General features: G+C 48.5%; 2 protein-coding genes and 1 pseudogene across 3 annotated transcripts; 2 read left to right on the forward strand and 1 right to left on the reverse strand.

The window, feature by feature from the left end:
- The first annotated feature begins 650 nt into the window (after positions 1-650).
- On the forward strand, positions 651-3,400 carry LOC136453921 (uncharacterized protein At3g27210-like; annotated as a pseudogene).
- A 1,167-nt stretch (positions 3,401-4,567) lies between these two features.
- On the reverse strand, positions 4,568-7,223 carry LOC136451021 (transcription and mRNA export factor ENY2-like). The gene is made up of 5 exons (XM_066451749.1): positions 7,071-7,223; positions 6,820-6,907; positions 6,414-6,508; positions 5,329-5,405; positions 4,568-4,975 (listed from the first exon to the last, which is right to left on the reverse strand). Coding segments are annotated over exons 1-5 (339 nt in total). The 5' UTR covers positions 7,073-7,223; the 3' UTR covers positions 4,568-4,898.
- Positions 7,224-7,351: 128 nt separating this feature from the next.
- On the forward strand, positions 7,352-20,135 carry LOC136451022 (uncharacterized). 2 transcript variants are annotated; one of them, XR_010758508.1, is made up of 16 exons: positions 7,352-7,675; positions 7,767-7,881; positions 8,144-8,255; positions 8,422-8,466; positions 8,563-8,630; positions 9,043-9,097; positions 9,172-9,251; positions 9,383-9,466; positions 10,644-10,757; positions 11,021-11,139; positions 18,081-18,198; positions 18,288-18,418; positions 18,571-18,724; positions 18,857-18,936; positions 19,283-19,563; positions 19,825-20,135. XR_010758508.1 is itself a non-coding variant. In XM_066451750.1 (15 exons), exons 1-15 carry the CDS (start codon positions 7,395-7,397, stop codon positions 19,365-19,367), a joined length of 1,641 nt encoding a protein of 546 aa, XP_066307847.1. In that variant the 5' UTR covers positions 7,352-7,394; the 3' UTR covers positions 19,368-20,135. The 2 variants fall into 2 exon arrangements, 1 of the variants encoding a protein (XP_066307847.1); XM_066451750.1 differs by having other exon boundaries at positions 19,283-20,135.
- Positions 20,136-20,275: the final 140 nt, after the last annotated feature.

Below are 20,275 nucleotides of genomic sequence, written 5' to 3' on the forward strand. Positions count from 1 at the left end.
ACTTTATACAGGGCATGAGAAAGATTGAGTTCGTCATATCTCAATCACGCTACTCTAACACAACGTTCTTTGGAAAATAAAAAAAACACACGGAAGAATCATTTCAATTTTTTTAATATTAAGTATAGATATAGTCATATAGGTAGAAATAGATACATATAAATATAGATATAATATATTAATATATATAGATATAGATAGAGATAGAGATAAACAGTCAAGTAGCTAGGTTTATTAGTTATATGGTCAACAAATTACTGTTGCACTATTTTAATAGTATTTTTCAACGAATTAATAGTGTTTTTTTTATAATATTTCAACATAATCATCAGCATAAGCTAAATTTTAGCGAAACCAAAGGGGCCATAAGCACCCAAAGATACAGCGTTCTAAGCTGCTTTGGTGGAGGTTCAGGCCCATTTTCGATGTCAGCTAAAATCTCTCGCAGAGTTCATACAAACCGTGTTGAATTCATATATCACCATTGAAAAATACTCCGTCCAATGGTGCATGTAACAAAGTTTATCTGATTTCCTTGATGTACTATTGTGCAGTGCAAGAAAAACAGAGAAATATTGTGAGCCACCAATAGTTTTTTCATTGATTAGGGCGCCGTGCTCGGCGGTTTCAGAATTAAAGACTCCCCAGTCTTTTCCCCACGCCCGTTTCTCAAAAAGGGAGGGCATGGCCGCCCCGGCATCGCCGCACTGTTCCCAGTAAAGACGCCCACTCCTTCCCTTCCCTCGACCTCTCCCCTCCGTCTTCCCCCCAGGAGCATCCGTGTCTTTACCTTTTGCTCCACCACGTTGATCCTTGATCCTCGTGCTCCCTTTCTTGATTCTTTCTCCGTAGGATCTCTTGCTAGGAGTAGCCTGCCCCGTGTGCACGCTCGCACGGACATGCTTCTTGCCGCGTCTTGAAAGGGGAGAAAAGTGGAGATGGGTGCTTGCGCTTCGGTTCACAAGGACCCGGAGTACCCCAAGAAGCAATTTCTTGACTCGCCCACAAAGGCGAAGGCAGCCAACGGGAAGGGCGGCGGCGGCGGCGGCGGCGTTGCTCCGGTTGGTGATGGCTTTGGTGACCTCAAGGCCAAGGTCGACGCTGAGCAGCAGCGGGCAGAGTTTAACTCCAAGAGCCCGGATTCTGGTATGCGTGATGGATGTTTGTTTGTTTGTTTGGTCTTTTTCCGAAGTGATGTTTCGATCTTTGTCTTCTTAGAATCAGTTATTACCGTAGTTTATTGAAGATCTTTGGAGGTAAAAAAGAGCAGATGAGCAGTCAGTTCTTTATGTGAAAAGGGTACTTTTGAATTTGTTTATTCATCTATTGGGCTCTTGATTTCAGGATTTGACAGCGAAGTGTGGTGTTATCATTGCATTAACTGCTTCTGGAGATCAGTTAGCTTTGTTGGGGCGGGTGATCTTGAACGGAAAACGATTACTGAAGCTGACTGATTTTGAGTACTGAGTTTTGTTCTTGAAAATCGAACATTTTATAAATGAGGATTCTGTTCTACGCAAAGTGATTGCTCTATTGACTGTAGTAGGCCTTTTACTTCGATGTTTGGTCAAGTTCCTCCGGAATTGGGATGCAGTTTTTTCCCCTGTGAGATTGCTGAATAAATTCTAAATTGAAATAACACATGATCTTTGTTGCCAAAAATCAAAAGCCTACTTCATAGCCTCTTGAATAGCTTAGCTGGAATCGGTGTGCTTTAATGTTTGTTTGTCCAAAAGTCAATTGCTACCTCTTGAATTACCAGCCTACCAAGAAATAAAGATTGTTCAGTGGTTCTTTTTTCCCCCTTCGCTTATTTGATTGATCTCTTGGCTGAAATTCATCAAACATGCATACAAAGATTATTATTTTCATGAATAACTTATGGAACTTAATTTGCAGGTAGCAAGGATGAAGTGTTCTTCGAGTCTCGAGCTTGGTTAGATTCTGACTGCGAGGATGACTTTTACAGCGTGAATGGAGGTAATCGAACCTTTACACATGTTTGTTTACTATAAATGTTTAAAGAAGTTTCAATCTAGTTTTAGAGATAGCTTCTTATATCCTGGTCCTGCATACTGAGATTACTTTGGCACCAGTTTATCGTGCCATTCCCTTTTTTAGGTTCTCCTATTATTATACCAGCAGCATGTGAAATGTGGATTGTTCCACTTGTTACGCGCAAAATGCATGTGCTCTGCTAGGTTCCTTGATGATACAGCTTTTATTTGTCTCTAGAATCTAAGGGACCTAATTTATACTTGATTGCCTATTGAACCAAAAAGTCGATGCCTTTGATTTTGTCTTTGGGCGCTATCATATTCCTCGGTGTCTAACAGTTGTGGACATGGACCCCCACCTTTAGCTTCATAACCTATCCCATGTGTGGTCCTCTATCAATCACTCTAGCTGGCTGGTTTGTATCGTTGCTGGTTCGTATTCCTTGGTTGGCTGGTTCATATCGTTGCTGGTTCGTGAAGAAGTACTGCTGGTTGGTTTGTGTGAGAGAAAAATACTGTTCCGGCTGGAAATTTACGATCGTTTACGACAAGCCACAGCCAAACGAACAGGCTGATGTCCTGGAAACATAACACATTCATTTATGGACTTTGACATTCTAAGGGGAGTTCTGATGCACCCAAGTTTAATAGTTGAACAATTAGATATCTCTATCAACACGTGATTTGCTTCAGTTGCTGCATAATCATAAGTCGTGCTCTTATGCAGATTTCACTCCATCTCGTGGCAGCACACCCATCTATCAGCCCAGAGCGCAGACGGTGATGAGCAACATCTTTCAACCAGACATGCACAGCTCCAAATCACCGGAGCCTTCTCCAACTGGACGTAGGAAGCTAGCTGAGCTCCTGCAGGAGGCAATGCAAGACGGCCCTGAAGAAAGCACTGACGAGGAGCAGCAGTTGCAATCTGTTGCTGCAGATGGGAAGCCGGTGTCTGAATCCACATCCAGCTCCGCTTGCAGCACAGTACTGGACGCCGACCGCAGTCGCCAAGAGCCGGAAGCAGAAGGCGTGGTATACCGGACGCTGTTGCCTGCCGAGCTTTGTTCATAGCCTGACCGTAGATGAGAGTGGGAGGGGGCAGAAGATGAGCTCTAGGCCATGTGCTGTTTGACAGTGGGGCTCAAGTGCCCTCCTGCCCTGAGCTGTATTTAGCGCGATATATTACCCGATTGGGACGCTGAAGCTACTGTAAAGAAGGGGAGAGTATTAAGAGTACTATATATATATCTTTAGTAATCAAGTGGATAATATAGCAGTACTCGTTAAATGCTGTGCACACCATGTTATCAAATGCGAGGGCATCGAATTGTCCTTACCTGTGCATATATCTTATCGAATCTTTATGGATATATAAATATATATAACTTTTCAGATGTCAACAGCCAGCTGAGCTAGGGCATGTGGCATGTAGGATACAATACCTTTCTACAGCTCCTACAATGTTATTGGTCTGAGATGTCCTCTTGGCACTTGCTTGATTGACGCCAGACAAATGTGTTCATTGCTCTATTCTATTCCAAGTGGACCTTTTTGTTTCCTCCTAAAAAAATTGAAATATCTTTTTTTATGTGGCAACTGTGTCATGAATCATGCAGCATGCAGGGTTCGTGGTTTTTGTAGCTGATCGAGCTTATGACAAGAACAGGCTAACTGCTAGAATGCGCTGTGATCACCATTTCAGTTCTGTCCCAACTCCCAAACAGTGTTTCAGGGACAACCACAAGGATGGCCAAGAGCCTAAATCCTTTTGTTTCTGAACATGCAAGGCTGACCCGAAGTGGTGCTCGTTAGTGGCTCGGCTCGGCTCGACTCATTTGAATTTTTTAACAAGCCAAGCTAGCTGTTTAGCTCAATTAGTTAATGAGCCGGTTCGAGCCAGCTCACGAGCTGCTCGTGAGCCAAAACAAGCCAAAGATAAATAACAAGCCAACAACTTTAATCAGCCCATATATCACTTTGCCTATGACCTAACACATGGATAATAGCATACTTATAGTTTTCTATTGTAGAATTCATATGATTTTGTTTTATTTCATTTTAAATATACATGCAATGTGTTTGTTGCTGACTTGAGGTTATAATCTCTATGTAATATGCTTGTGCTTTGGCTCGCGAGCCAAACGAATTAGTTCGAGCTCGCTAACGAGCCGAGCTGAGCTAGACATCTAGCTCGTTTGTATAACGAGCCGAGCCCTAACGGGCCGAGCTGGCTCGATATCCAGTCCTACTCACACGATGGAGGCAGAACAGTGAATCTTAGCGGTGGCCATGAGCCTTTTGTTTCTGAACATGCAAGCCTGACCGGAAGTGGTGTTAGACAGATTCACATGATGGAGGCAGAACAGTGAATCTTAGCAGTGGCCATGAACCCATCAGATCAAGCATGGCAACGCAGACAACCGAACCAACCAACAAATGCGAATTTTTTTTTTATTATAGCATCCACGGGTATCACAACACAATGACAAAGTGGAATCTGTTCACGTTGGGCCCCATTGGAGATGACCCAGTCAGAGGTTTCAGGTTTCACATGATGCACATGAGTGTTATCGTTTATATCAAGATTGCGTTTCTGTTTTCTAATTGTGAAATCAAGCATCAGTTGAGCAATTATAACACAATGCAGCATTACAAGGTGGAAGGTTCCTTAACAATACAGTATTCAAGGATTACAACTCTGTCTTGGTGCACCTGAAATCATGCCAACCGCCTGTCTGACGAGGAACATGTTGACAGCGTCATGAAGATCACACTGATTCTTTTCATGCTCACAATTTTGCCCTATGCATTGTTTTCCAGCACCCTTGGTCCCCAACAAGATCGACTTCCTAATGTTCGTACAATGGTACATGTAGCTCCAACCGTCGCGATAAATGACTACCTAAGTGTGGTAGACATAAGGAAGGACCGGATTCGTTGCAGGAGTTCTGCCTTCACCGAATCAGGCACTGAGGCTGTTTCACATGCGAAATAAGTTGAGAGCAGTGTAAGAAGGACCAGTACAAAGATGAGCAAATTTTCTCGGCCAGGAAAGTAGAAGTGTAAAACAGAGCGGGAGCTCTCTGCAGCGGGTACGCCCTTTTTTTAATGAGCATTTCATGGGGCAAAAGGAAAAAAAATGAGAAACTTTCAATCATAATATCTCATGGATTGTCTATTTGTTTAGCTCCAGGTTTAGTCATAGTACAAAAGACGAATCATGCAAAGACACATAGTGAATTATTTTTTTGGGCATAGAGTGAAATTTGTGAAAAGAATTCTAGTTGCAATCAGAAAAAGAAATCAAGGGGCAGAAAAGACCACTTACCTCTTCCTTTCGGAGTAATAACATGAATGAGGTCATCTACCGTCACATTATTTCTTCCTTTCTTCCTTGCATAGGCCCTACACAGTACACACAAGGACAAAAGAGAGATGCATCGAAAAAAGAATGATGAGCATTGGGAAAGATACATATTATCCAGTTAAAACCACACCATCTTTATTCTCATCCTATGGAGTGTGTAATGTAGCACAAATTTCAAAATGCTCTAGCGAGGCAACTTGAGGTAGCTACAGTTAAAGTGACAAACTGCAAAATGATCTCCAATGCCTAGGGTTTTGAAGACTTCAGAATTAGATCAAATTTGATTGGATGCGATGAACATTTAGCGCAGAATTTGGACAAAGCAAAAGAACCTGCTTTCAGCTGAATCCTATCAGTAAAAAAAATTTAACGTGCAAGTGCTTAGTGGGTTACTCAGAACCTGTTTTTGCAAACACAGGTTCATTCGGAAAGAATATAATTGCAGGAAAAAGAAAGAGCAAAATTTAAACAAACTGCATATGTTGCACACTTGCATCGGTTGCAATAACTGCAGTAGCCATCTAGTAAAATCATTGCAATTATTTATTTACTAGAAAATTTGAGAGAACCAGCCATAAGTAGTTTCCATGAGAAACCAACTTGAGCTGCATAAGATTTTACAAAATTCCCAATTTATCAGGAAGCAACAGAATCCCTTCAGGTTATCTTCACGAGGAATTGAGAAAACTACTTCTGCTTCAGAATTTAGCTACACATTTGAGCAAGATAGAACAATGGTTTGGGGTTTTGACAGATTAATGTGTGCCTTTCACATACATTCAATTGTAATCATCAAAGGCAGTTGAATTGAGAAGACCATTGAGAAGTTGGGCAAAAGCATCATGCGTTCTCAAGGACTGCAAACAATTCCTACGCTAAAATGCAAATATCAGAACCTTAGGAATGTGAAGCACTTGCTCAGCATCATTGGATGCAAATGTTAAGATGCATGTGTTTATTACTATGAATCAATAAACGTAATTTGTTAATAGCAAGCATACACTCAGCATGAATAATATTTGAGTTTGATACAAGAGAAGTCAAACCTGCAGAGTGCCTTCATCTCATCCTTCCAGCTGCACTCGACGAGCCGCTCGCGGAGGAGCTCCATTAGCTTCTCCTTCTCCCCACTCTCTACCAACTTCAGAAACCAAAACCCACCTCATTGTTACCGCACCCAAGGAACAACAGCGGCAGTAGCCAATAGAATTAAACCACCAATATGTTTTACTCGCTTCAACTACCTCAAAACCTCTCCCCTCGTACAGCCAAACGCCCAAACCCTAACCAAATCTAACTGAGACTACACACTTGGAGCACCAACCATAAGCTGAAGAACTCTAGCTTGTGGGCACCAAGAACTCTAACCCCGGGCCAGGAGGTGGAAAACACCTACGATCGAGGGTTTCCTCGGTCGATTTCAGCGAGATGGGGAACAGTACTGGTCATTACCTTGATGTTAATGATTTCCCTGAGAGAAGGCTCCTTGTCCCGATCCTCCTCCGCGCTCGGCGTCGGCGGCCGATTAATCGACGCCCTCCTGAAACCGTCGCCCCACAGCATCAAAGTCAGAATTCTTTTTCTCAGATAAAAAAAAGGCCACGAGCAAAATTTTGAGCAAAGCATCAACAGAGCAATTTGGGGGTCAATAACAGACACAGATTGCGCATACGAGCAGCAGCGGATGGGATTGGCTCGCTTACATGCTTCAATTCGGCTGAGATGCGCCCTCCTTCAGCTTCCTCGCTGCTTCTCCGGTTCCTGAGCGTCGTGTTCCTCGGTTTGGTGGTGGAGTGCGTCCTGTCACCTCACGGCTCATGTTGGGACTTGGGAGCCGCCGACTCGAAGACTCCGGGTTGCTGGGCCGTATCCCGCCAAATAATACCGGGCCTGGGCCCCCAATGCAGGCTCAGCCCACTGAAAAATATCTGCGCTCCAATATCCAAGAGGAGGAGGAGGGTCTGCCTGCCCCCCGTTTCCCTCTCTTCGTTCACTTCCCGCCTGCCCACCCCCACCGCCGGCGAGCCATGCCTCCCCCGTCGGGTCTGCCTCCCTGGCCGACGCCGTCCACCACGCGCCTGGCGACCCCGACCCCGACGCGGCCTCCTCCTCGCACCACCCACGTCCGCCCGCCGCCTCCACCTTACACTCGCGTCCGCCTTCCTCCGCCTCCGCCTGCTACGACGCCACCACCGCGCCTGGAGCCCGCCACGCCAAAACCAGCGGCCGTATCCACACCCCTGCCTCCTGCAACTGTCTCCGTAGCGTCTTCGTCGTCCACCTGCCTCGATTGCGTCCATTTCGGCAAGTGCGTCTCGCGCTCCGCCGACACCCGCACACAGAGAGAGTTCTCCTGCTTGCGTGTGATCGAACTAATTTTCTGTTCGCCCAATTCGTAGGTGCTCAGGGTGCACGCACGAGTTGGACCTCGACAAGCCGCCGGTGCTTCAGGAGGTGGCGAATTTCTTCAAGGGGCACGGGGTCGGAGATTTCACCTTCAGCAGAGGCAGGCTGGTACGTGTACCCTATCTAACTGTGTAGCTTATAAAAATTCCAGCTGTATCTCGTCCTAGTTCCCTTAAAGTTATATATGCTGTTTGGGCGTTTTGTTATACTCTGTCTCATTTTCGTGGTTAGGTTAGTTGTGAAGTTTGTAGTTTACTAATTACTAAATAGAACCTCTAATTTTGAAGCTAACATCCGTCCAATCTTCCATGCTAATATTTATATATTATTTGACCAACTAGCTTGCTAAATGTGACAAATGTGTTTTCAGTCCCAATGGCGGTGCCGGGCAAAGTTAGCTGTTCGTGGAACACCAGAGAACCCATTGATTGGTTTATACCAGGAAGGGACGCATGTTGTTATAGATATTCGAGAGTGCAGAGGTTAGCTGTCATAATTTATTTTATCATGAATTCAAAGTATTTATGTAAAGAAGTTGTCAAAACTCGTGTCACTTCTGGTACGCTACAATGAATCCTTGTTCCAAACAGGGCCATAGTATGGTAACTGCAATTTATAATCCTTGTTTCTTCTTTCACCTTTTTTCAGCTCACCACCCAAGCATTAATGCTGCTGTTAAGTTGCTAAGGCAAGGTATGTTACTATTGTTGCTTCATGCTTTGCTTCAATGGATGTGCAGAAGTGTTGTCTTCAGTCTGACCAGTGAGGTTTAATATATTGGATTTGCAGGTATAACGGAGCTAAGTATTCAGCCAATTGATGAAGATGCTGGAACTGGTGAACTCAGATATGTTCAGGTAATTGTTAGTTTTCTTAAAATAACACATAACCATTTGAATGGAACTTTATATTTTTCTAGGCCCAGCATGTACACCTGACAGACTCAAGTGTGAATATGAATATTCTAATAGAGAGTGCAGATGCCTATCGTGTGTAGTTCTTCCCTGCTGCAATGGAATTTATTTGTGTTGCCATGTTTTTCAGGCTGTGTTTAGTTGCAGGAATTTGGATTTTGGGGCTACTGTAGCATGTTCGTTTTTATTTGGCAAATAGTGTTCAAACATAGACTAATTAGGCTCAAAACGTTCGTCTCACAATTTCCCACCAAACTGTGCAATTAGTTTTTCTTTTCGTCTACATTTAATGCTCCATGCACAGGCCGCAAACATTCGATGTGACAGGTATTGTAGCAACTAAACAAGGGCTCAGATGGCCGTGACAACATATAACACATCTATTCCAGTTGATAAAAGATACGAGCAAGGTTAGCCTAATTCTTCAACTGCTCATGTGCCGATCCCCATGATCAAAGTGATAGAAAATATCAGTGCCGTGCAGGGAAAATTCAAGTTTCATTGGTTTGGAATTCAAGAGACGAGCGCTCCCAGAACGCAGAGAAGCTGACTTCATTGATAGAAGTAAGTTGTTGAAACTGAGGTTCTGCAACAATGGAGTACTTTTCATATTTCTATTGGAACTTTGTCCCAACACATTCCACTGCTTTGCACGCTGTATCACTAAATCATTGTGAGTATACCTTTTGTGACAGTACTTGTGGAGAAATGGTGGGCCAAAAAGTATTGTTCATCTGATCCATTCTATATGGGCCAATTTTCAGACATCAACCAGCAACGTAAGATATCCATATCATAGTTCTTGTTGATGTAAACCATGTCTATACTTATATTGTTTCTTGTAAAAAAATATACAACTCATTTGGCATTATCATTATGGCTACTGTAGTTGTGGTTTTGTGCAAAGGAACTAAGGAAGACAATAAAACATACTGTGATGCTGAGATTCTGTTTTAGAACCACTGGCATAACGATTACCAGGTTGCAGAAGCTAGGACTTAGGAGTCGATAATCCATATGGACATGTGGTAACCACTGCATGTGTCAGCAGATGAACAGATTCAGGCATTGTTGCCCCACATATAAGCAGCAATGCTGCATCTAGTACTAAATTCCGCTGGAGTAGGTTCATGTCCTTGGGTGAAGGTGCAGTGGAGTGTGGGTGGTGTTGCAGGTGTACCAAGATCACTTTTCTTTGTCATATATAGGATAACTACATTCTACTTCACATGTATGCAAACTGTACTTCCTCCAATCTGAAATACAAGTCCATCTAGGTTTGTCCTAAGAGCATCTCCAGGAGCGTTTCTAAATCTCACCTTCTAAATCACCATTTGGAGAGCCATTTGCATAAAAATCGCTTTCTATATCTTTTCACTCTCCAACAGTTTTTCTATATCTCATGCGCACTCTAGAGAGCCACTCTCATCTTCTATTTTTGGCTAGCGAAAAATCTAGAATATAAGATGGGCTATATTTGGATGACCATTTAGAGAAGTTGTTGGAGGGTAGTTTTTCACCTAAATCTCTATTTCTAACATTTAGGAAGGATATGGAGAGTCTCTTGGAGATGCTCTAAGTCAAACAGTTTTAACTTTGACTAGCAATCTCTACACAAGATGTACTGTCTTAAATGAAAAGAGTTATATATGATGAAAGTACTTTTCATAATGAATTTAGTAATGCCAAACTTGTGTTGTCAATCTATATAAAAATTTAGATATTGATGATTAAAGTTATAATATTTTGACTTTGGACAAACCTAGATGGACTTATATTTCAGATAGGAGGAAGAATGTATGTGTACGACCATGTTGTTCTTCCTTCTCATTATTACTTTTAACTGTTTGCCTTGGTCAAAGATTAGCTACCAGATCTGCTGAGCAACCAACTCCACACTATCTTGTAAGGAACATGTTTTTATTTCTTTCCTTATAACAATGTGTCATTCTGCAGATAATTTTTGGGCATAAATGGAGACATCTTAAGGGGGAGAGGGACCTGTGGGAGCGTTATGGGGGAGTTGATATTTCTCTGGATCCTTGTAGCTTTGGCCAGGCTAATACTCTGGTATGTGCACTTAAATTGTCCTTACTCATGTACAATTTCACCAAGTATACCGTGCTAAATTTCATGACAAAATCTTCTCGGCAATTCAATTGGCTGCAAGCTACTTGATACCCCCGAGAACTCCATGTGCCACCTGTTTTGTTGCGTGCTTGAGCAAGGATCTCAAATGTGTTTGAAGCTATAGTGTATTAGTGTTTGCTATCTCATGTAAATTTTCTCATAAAGTTTTCTTGCTATCACACTGTGCTTTGTTTTCTTTGCAGTCATTTAACTCTTTGTTGCATAAGCTGAACAAGTATGTACCACGTGGTTCAACAGTTGTTGATTTGTACTCTGGGGCTGGCGTTATTGGCCTATCAGTTGCTGCTTCAAGGAAATGTAGGTGAGCAGATAAATGCATGCTAAGAGGAACATATGTTATTCACATATGCTGGTGAGGACAGATACAATGGATTTGCATACTAAAAGATCTACAACCTGATGCAGTGTCTTAATGCATGCATTAATTCTAAGAGCTTTTGCTTCCATATGGTCTCTTGGTTGAAATCTTTTGACAACATTTGACATGGTGTTATATTATTAGGTGTTATGTGTATTATTAGTTGTAGACTGCAAAGTAAGCAAATACCAGTACTGATATCGTAGGCCTTGCTAAGCCTTTCCCAGACTTGATTTGCAAAAGCCTGCGATGAAAAGGGCAAAGCCCAGAGCCCAAGTCTCGGTCCTGTCCTATGTGATTTGGCCCTAAGCCACCCTATTTTTTGGTTGAGCTGTAAGCACAAAACAAACTAATTTTAGTTTTCCGAAGAAATATTTGTGGGAAAAAAATCTGGTATTTATTAAAAAAAATTATGGACTTCATGCTGATAGATAAGCCTATTGCTAAAGCACCTGTATTTTACTTTTCCTGCACTTTTACTTTCCTTGACTTAGAAGCCTAGTATTATGAATATGCTTAGCATCCACTTTAGTGGTTAGAATATGCTGTAGCAAGTGCAAGTCCCCTTTGCCTATAAAGGGCAAGGGAGTGTTATTGTAAAAAAACAGGCCATTGCATTTCTCTTCAATCCAAGCGGCCAAGGGCCAAGCTGTCCTCTGGTAGTTCCTAAATTTGAATCTGAGATCTATTTTAGACCAACAACTGGTATCGGAGCCTTCAGGTTCTTGAGCGAGCAGAGAGCCATGTCCACCGCCAACCAGATCGCCAGAGCCCGTGCTGCTGCCGGCACCAAGGCCGAAGCAGGAGCCGACGACCGCGCGACGCACCTTGCTGCCGCAGAGGCAGCGGCTGCGGCGGCGGCTAAGACGGCTAGGCAGGCAGCGACTGCGGCCCAGGCCGCGGTGGCTGCAGCCGCAGCGCTGCGTGCTGAGATGGAGCGGGAGGAGCCGGAGCCAACGGGAGGAGAGTCGCGCAGCCCGGACGGGCGCCGCCGCCAGTCGCCGTCACTAGAGCGGCGGCGTGGTCGCCGCGGGTGCTCCCCGGTGCTGCAGACGGTCTACTGCGACTCCGGAGCGGGAACGCCATGGCCGATGCTCACCAAGTCGAACTACCACGAGTGGAGCCTGCAGATGAAGGCCAAGCTGCAGGCCCGACGGCTGTGGGAGGCGGTACATGTCGGCGGCGTCAGCTACGACGACGATCGCCGAGCGCTGGAGGCCCTGTGCGCCACCATCCTCACCGAGCTCGGCGCCTCCCTCGCCAACAAGGCCACGACGAAGTTGACGTGGGAATCGATCGCCGTGATGCGCGTCGGCGGAGATCGTGTGCGCCGAGTGACGCTGTAGCGCCTCCGAAGGGAGTGGGAAGGCCTCGCCTTTCAGCCAAGTGAGCAAGTCGAGGACTTTGCCCTTCGCCTGACCAACCTGATGCAGCAGATGGCGCGCAACAGCGACATCGACCTCACGGAGGAGCGCGCGGTGAAGAAATTCCTCAGCTGCATGTCGAAGAAGTACGCGTAGATCGTCATGTCGATCGAGACGCTCCTCGACTTCGAGCAGCTCACCGTCGAAGACGTGACCGGGAGGCTCAAGGCGGTGCAGGACCACGAAGAGGGGCCTCACGCTGAGCTGGGCGCTGCCGGAGGCAACCTGCTGTACACGATGGAGCAGTGGCATGCCTTCGAGAAGAACAAGAAGGAGGAAGGATCCTGACCATCCGGTTCCTCCAAGGAGCGTCGCCGGCCATGCGGCGGCAAGGAGCAGGTCGGGCCCCGGGCTCAGCAAGCGCTGATGGTGGCGCCGCCGGCGAGCGCAAGGCGACCGGATGACACCTGCAACAATTGCGGCAGGTCGGGCCACTGGGCCAAGGACTGCCGCCTTCCTCCACGCCGTGGTGGGCAGGCTCACGTCGCGCAAGCAGGGGAGGATGCTGCTGCTCTGTTCCTGGTACACGGGTGCGTCGAGCCGTAGCAAGAAGCAGGGGAGGGGGTGAAAGGTCCAAGCTTTCCCTTTCTGCGTCGCCTGGCTCCGCACATCTCCACCTCGACGAACCGCACACCCACGCCTTCCTCGGCAAAGGCGCCGACGATGACAAGATCGACGGCTGGTACCTCAACACCGGTGCCACGCACCACATGACTGGTCGGCGCGAGTTCTTCTTCGACCTGGACTCCGGCGTGAAGGGCTCCGTCAAGTTCGGTGACGCCTTCGCCGTCGAGATCAAGGGAGTCGGCTCGATCATCTTCAAGGCCAAGATGGGGGAGCACCGTCTCCTCACCGGTGTGTACTATATCCTGGCCTTGAGGAACTCCATCATCAGTGTCGGGCAGCTGGATGAGAACGGCTCGTGGGTGGCGATCGAGGACAGCGTGCTACGCATTTGGGATAGAAGCCGCCGCCTTCTCGCCAAGGTGAACCGGGGAAGCAACCGCCTTTACGTGCTTCATGTGCAGGTGGCGCACCCCATTTGCCTTGCCGCGCGTCGGGACGATGAGGCGTGGCGCTGGCATGAGCGTTTCGGGCATCTTCACTTCGAGGCCCTGAAACAGCTCGGCAAGGAGGAGATGGTCCGCGGCATGCCCTGCGTCGACCACGTTGAGCAGCTTTGCGACACCTGTGTGGTGACCAAGCTGAAGTGCCGGTCCTTCCCGCGTCAAGCCTCCTACCGCGCCACCGAGCAGGTCGAGTTGGTGCACGGTGACCTCTGCGGTCCAGTGTCACCGGCCACTCTTGGAGGTCGGCGCTACTTCCTACTGTTCGTCGACGACGCCACCCGCTACATGTGGGCCGTGCTGCTTGATTCCAAGGCGGCAGCTGCAGACGCCATCAAGCGCCATCAGGCAGCTGCGGAGGAGTGCGGCCGCAAGCGCCGCGTGATCCGCACGGACAACGGTGGCGAGTTCACGGCGGCCGAGTCCGCGTCGTACTACGGGCGTGTTTGGGAGAGCTTTTCTGAGTCTCGCTTATAAGCTGAGCAGGCTTATCTGATAAGTCACGATCTGGAGAATCTGCTATCTGAATAAACTGGGCGTTTGGCTTTCCTGATTATTTCTGGATGATTATCTGTTCTAGATGTAAATTGACCTATCTACCCCCCCCCCCCACACAGAGACCTTGCTGGCTCCCTCGTCCTCTTCCTCTTCCTCCTCCTGCTCCTTGCCTTCCAGCACGGCGTGGGCAGGCGGCAACCATCATCTTCCCCCCGGCAAGGAACCGGCGGTGCTTCAAGGGGTGGTGCCGGCCGAGGGGGAGGAGAGGGCCGCCGGCGCCCTTCCTTCAGATCCGGCGGAGGGGAGGGGAGGGGAGGCGAGGCGAGCCAGAGAAGAGGAGGTGAGGACCGTCGCCGGAGTCGAATCCGCCGCTCCCGTGCCGGATCTGCCGCGCCGGAGTCGGATCCGCCGCTCCCGTGCTGGATCCGCTGCACCGGAGCCGGATCTGCCGGAGGAGGGGGACGGGCCCCGCGCGCCACTGCCGGAGGAGGGGGACGGGCCCCGTGCGCTGCCGGAGGAGGGGGACGGGCCCCGCGCGCCCGCCAGGAGACCCGCCTCGGTCGCGGTCGCCGGGGTGCCGCGTGCCTGCCTCGGTCCCGCCGGGGTGCCGCGTGCCCGCCTCGATCCGCCGCTCCCGTGCTGGATCCGCTGCACCGGAGCCGGATCTGCCGGAGGAGGGGGACGGGCCCCGCGCGCCACTGCCGGAGGAGGGGGACGGGCCCCGTGCGCTGCCGGAGGAGGGGGACGGGCCCCGCGCGCCCGCCAGGAGACCCGCCTCGGTCGTGGTCGCCAGGGTGCCGCGTGCCCGCCTCGGTCCCGCCGGGGGGCACGTGCTGGGGAGAGGAGGGAGGGCCTCGGGTCTGAGGGGCAGGGAGAGGAAAATCCTGCGCGATTTGGAAAAGCGGGGTGGAGCTCGCGATTTGGGAAGCGTTGCGGGCGACGGTCAGTCGCGGAAGCGCGTTCGCTGGCAGGCTCGTAACGCAAGGCGTTTGTGCGGGCTTTTTGGCTTATCTTGCTCAGAAGCTGAGCGAACGCTCTCCCAAACACGCCCTACGCCGACGAGGGGATTCAGCGCCACTACTCCACGCCCTACTCACCGCAGCAAAACGCCGTGGTCGAGCGCCGCAATTAGACGGTGGTGGCAGCGGCAAGCCCCCTTCTCAAGCAGCGCGGCATGCCGGCGATCTACTGGGGCGAGGCCGTAATGACCGTTGTACACCTGCTCAACCGCTCGCTAACCAGTGCACTCGACGTCAAGACGTCGTATGAGGCCTGTCACGGGTGCAAGCCGGCGGTCAGCTATCTGCGCGTCTTCGGCTGCCTCGCCTTTATCAAGGAGCTGAACCACGTCGGCAAGCTCGACGATCTCGGCTCGCCGGGGGTCTTCATCGGCTACGCAGAGGGGGCTAAGGCCTATCGCGTGCTCGACCCGGCGACACGGTGCATGCGCGTGGCGCGAGACGTCGTGTTCGATGAAGGACGCGGCTGGGCATAGGACAAGGCGGTGGACGACGGGTCGGCAGCCGCGCTTCGCGACTTCACCGTCGAGTACGCGTGGCTGGGCGGTGCTGAGGGAGCACAAGGTGCATCCTTGTCGACGTCTGGGTCTTCATCGCCAGCGCCGACCTCTTCATCAGCTCCGCCGCGTTCGCCATCACTAAATCCGGGGTCGGCAGCCCATCGGCGGTGGTCGGCAGTCCATCGGCAGCAGCTCCGACCTCTCTAGCACCACAGCCGACCACTCCGGCGCACTAGCTGACCCCCTCGGTGTCTTGTACCTCGCCCGCTGCGACACCAGCGCATGCAGGGCAGTCGGGGGTCGAGTACGCGACGCCACTGGAAGATGATAAAGACCGCCTGGACGCCTACTACGACGATGAGCCCCTCCAGTACCGCACGGTGGCAAACATCCTCGGAGAGCAGTCTCCACCGGACCAGTCCGAGAGGCTCTTCGCTCAGCTACATCTGACGCACGCCGGTGAGCCGACCACTTATGCTGAGGCGTAGGGTGATCCGGCATGGCGGGCGGTGATGGAGCAGGAGCTCAAGTCCGTTGAGCAGAACCGCACCTGGAAGCTGGTGCCACTGTCGGACGGCCACCGCCCCATCACCTTGAAGTGAGTGTTCTAGCTCAAGAAGGACGAGCTGGGCGCGATGATCAAGCACAAGGCGCGGTTTCGTCCAGCAGGAGGGGATCGACTACGACGGCGCCTTCGCCCCCGTGGCGTGCATGGAATTAGTCCGTGTCCTCCTCGCGCTGGCGGCTCAAGAGGGGTGGCAAGTCCACCACATGGACGTGAAGTCCGCCTTCCTCAACGACGACCTCAAGGAGGAGGTCTACGTGCGCCAGACACCTGGCTACGCCGTCGCCGGAGAAGAGGGGAAGGTGTACCGCCTGCGCACGACACTCTATGGCCTGTGTTAGGCATCGTGCGCCTGGAACGCGAAGTTCGACGCCACACTCAAGAAGATGGGCTTCAAGCAGAGCGCCCATGAGGCGGCGGTGTACCAGCGGGGCCGGACGCAACGTTACGTCGACGACCTCATCATCACCGGCGCTGAAGAGCAGAAGATGGAGGTGTTCAAGGCACAGATGAAGAAGGCGTTCGACATGAGTGACCTCGGCCTCCTCTGCTTCTACCTCGGCGTTGAAGTGCGCCAGGACACCAGCGGGATCGCCCTCCGACAAACCCACTACGCCAAGCGCATCCTCGAGCTCGGCGGCATGACCGGCTGCAATCCAACCCACACCCCGATGGAGGAGAAGCTCAAGCTGAGTCGGGAGAGCACGATGGAGGAGGTCGATCCCACCCATTACCGGTGGCTGATCGGGAGCTTGCGCTACCTGGTCCATACCCGGCCGGACATTGCGTTCGTCGTCGGGTACATGAGCCGGTTCATGGAGCGGTTGACGATGGAGCATCTGCAGGTCGTCAAGCGAATCCTGCGCTACGTGGCGGGCACCCTCGACTGCGGTCTCCACTACGGAAGGGCCCCCGACACGGCGTGGTTTGTCGGCTACTACGACAGCGACCTCGCCGGCGATGCGGATACCAGCAAGAGCACAACCAGGACGATGTTCTTCCTCCATGATTGCTTGGTCTGCTGGCAGTCCCTCAAGCAGAAGGTGGTGGCCCTCTCAAGCTGTGAAGCGGAGTACATCGCCACCACCACTGCAACAACTCAGGCACTATGGCTGTCAAGGATGCTGGCAGAGCTCCTTGGTAGGAAGGTGGATGTGGTTGAGCTGAAGGTGGACAGCAAGTCTGCTCTAGCTCTGGCCAAGAACCCTGTCTTCCATGAGAGAAGCAAGCACATCCGCATCAAGTACCATTTCATCAGAAATTGCTTGGAGGACAGGAGCATCAAGGCCAGCCACATTGCCACTATTGATCAGCTGGCTGACATTCTCACCAAGTCGCTGGAGAACTCCAAGTTTCAGGAGACGAGGGAGAGGATTGGGCCTCCAGAGCTCGGCACAAGGCTTAGGGGGAGAATTGATAGATAAACTAGTGCTAAAGCACTTATATTTTACTTTTCCTGCACTTTTACTTTTCTTGGCTTCCAAGCCTAGTGTTAGGAATATACTCAGCATCCACTTTAGTGGTTAGAATATGCTGTAGTAAGTAAGAGTCCCCTTTGCCTATAAAGGATAAGGGAGTGTCATTGTAAAAAAAAACAAGCCATTGCATTTCTCTTCAATCCAAGCGGCCAAGGGCTAAGCTATCCTCTGGTAGTTCCCAAATCTGAATCTAAGATCTATTTTGGGGCAACACATGCTGCAGCTTGGTGCTGTCCATATCCAACTGGACATGCCCACTTTCAACATATTATCTTAAGGTTGCATGCTTGTCTATACAGCTATTTTCATGAAAAAAAGTCATTCTACTTTCAGGTCTGTGAAATGTGTTGAGATTAACAAACAGTCAAAGATGTCTTTCGAGACATCAGCAAGCCGACTTCCAGCAAACCTGGGTTGCACCATCACTTGGCACCATACTGACGCTTCAGTTGTAAGCAATCAATTTTGTATTTGTACTGTGGTTATATCTTATATATTTTGGCTTTCACTGGAATATGTAATTCTGTGTCATGGCACCAGGAACCTGTTCACTGGCTTGAAGGGTCTAGTGTCGTTATTGTGGATCCTCCCAGGAAAGGATTGCACCCATCTGTTATCAGCGCTTTACAGAAAGTTGCTTTGTCTGAGCGCAAGGCATACAAGGCTAAAAGGTGTAGCTAATAGTATTATATTGTTTCTGTACTTTCTTGCTTTTATTTCCAGCAATAAGATACAACATCTGTGCTGTTTTTTCCCCTCTCTTGGATTTTGAATTCCTTCTTGTGGTAACCTTACTAATAAGAGATTCATTTTCTGAACTCAGCTCGCTTGCAAAGGTTAAGGATGAGAAGAGACCATGGATCTTACGGGCAAGGGAGGCAGCAGTTCATGTTGATAATACAACAACTGAAGAGGGCAGCGAAACGTGGCCTGAAACTCTCATATACATTAGCTGTGGATGGGAAAGTTTTAAGAAGGTACAGAGTGCTTAAGTTTCACTAAGACCCAGAACCTCATTTGTTTATGCAACTTCAAAGCAGCTGCCAATCTTTATCCTTTGGAACTCAGTCATCTGACGGTTCTGATATCTGTAATCATTTCTTGTGCAGGACTGCAAAAGCTTGATATCCAGCAAGGCCTGGCAGTTGGAGAATGCTCATGCTTTTAACTTCTTCCCTGGCACAGATAGGTAACTGTTTCTGCTCCTTGACTAGATTGTACCAAGGCATATTTGACTAGAAAGTACCAAGGCATATTTGACTGCTTCAAATATCATTATACATTTCACCAAGTTTTGGTGTTGCAAGAACAAAAGTTAGCCTTTTCAACTTCAAAAGTACTACCATGAATCCTAATTGGTAGCTGTTTTGGGTCATTACAGACTTGAATTTTCTGTAGTGAAGTCGATGATTCCTTTGTGTTGTACTCTCTGAAGTTTTTGAAAGAACTTTTCTATCGGTTCATACTGAACCTATCTAGTTTATGATGTGTATACTGTCTACTTTGGCCGCACTAAATGAAATTTGCTAACACAGCATTGAAATCCTGGCGATCTTCAAACGAGAATCAGAAGCTGGTCAAAAGAAAAAGAAGAAAGCAAAAAAGAAGAAGGCCAAGTAGATTAACAAAGGCTGAACCAGCTGTAACTGAAGGCTGGAAGTGGCACAGGTGCTCACCTAGTGGATTTTGCAGATCTTCAATGCTGATCCAGAAGAAGTACAGAATGAGTGCTCATTGCTGCTCTGAGGAATTTTACACCCACCACAAACCAATCAAGTGAACAATATATGACTAGCACATGGTAACTTGACACAAGGTAATTACAGAAACTTTCTCAGCTAGACTCAAAGTTTTGCCTGAACAGGAAATTCTATATTGGATCAGCAACTTCCATTCTGTAGTATGAAATAAAAATAAACAGAAAAGCGGCATACTTCAATAGTCAGATGACTCTTCTGATATGTTGCAACCTTTTATTCTGATGAATCTTCAACTTTCCATCTGCTATTTCCACTCACTAAAAATGTAGCCGGCCAAAAGGGCCAGCTTAGAATGAAAGGGCCTTTTTTGCATGCAGGTTATCTTGAGGGTGCCTGTCTACAAGATGCACTATGTCAGCACTCAGCACCTCCCAAGCCCCCTTGCAGACAACTCCAGGTAGAAATAGTCAGTCAGCGAGGTCGTAAATATGTTATTTCTAGGTTGGTGATAGGGCGTTTACACGAATTCTGCAGTCCCTTTGATGTAATTTGTGCTTTACGTCATGTACTCACGTTTCACTGTACATTCTTCTGAGACAACTATACAAGAGCAATGTTCTGACACATCTCTTTGATGGAGAAATCTGAGCTGCCCTGATCGGTTAGAAAGGAGTGGGGGTAATGTTTCCATGAGAAGTGAATATTTTAGATCTTATTAATATGCTTGATCAAATATTCTTGGAGAAAGTTTATGGTTGATATCTTGCTTCAGGAAAACCCAAGATACAAAATGAGAAGAAATCACTGAGTGTATTTGCTTGTATCTCA

The sequence above is a fragment of the Miscanthus floridulus genome, chromosome 5 (assembly GCF_019320115.1).
Source record: "Miscanthus floridulus cultivar M001 chromosome 5, ASM1932011v1, whole genome shotgun sequence".
In the NCBI taxonomy this organism is placed as follows: Eukaryota; Viridiplantae; Streptophyta; class Magnoliopsida; order Poales; family Poaceae; genus Miscanthus; species Miscanthus floridulus.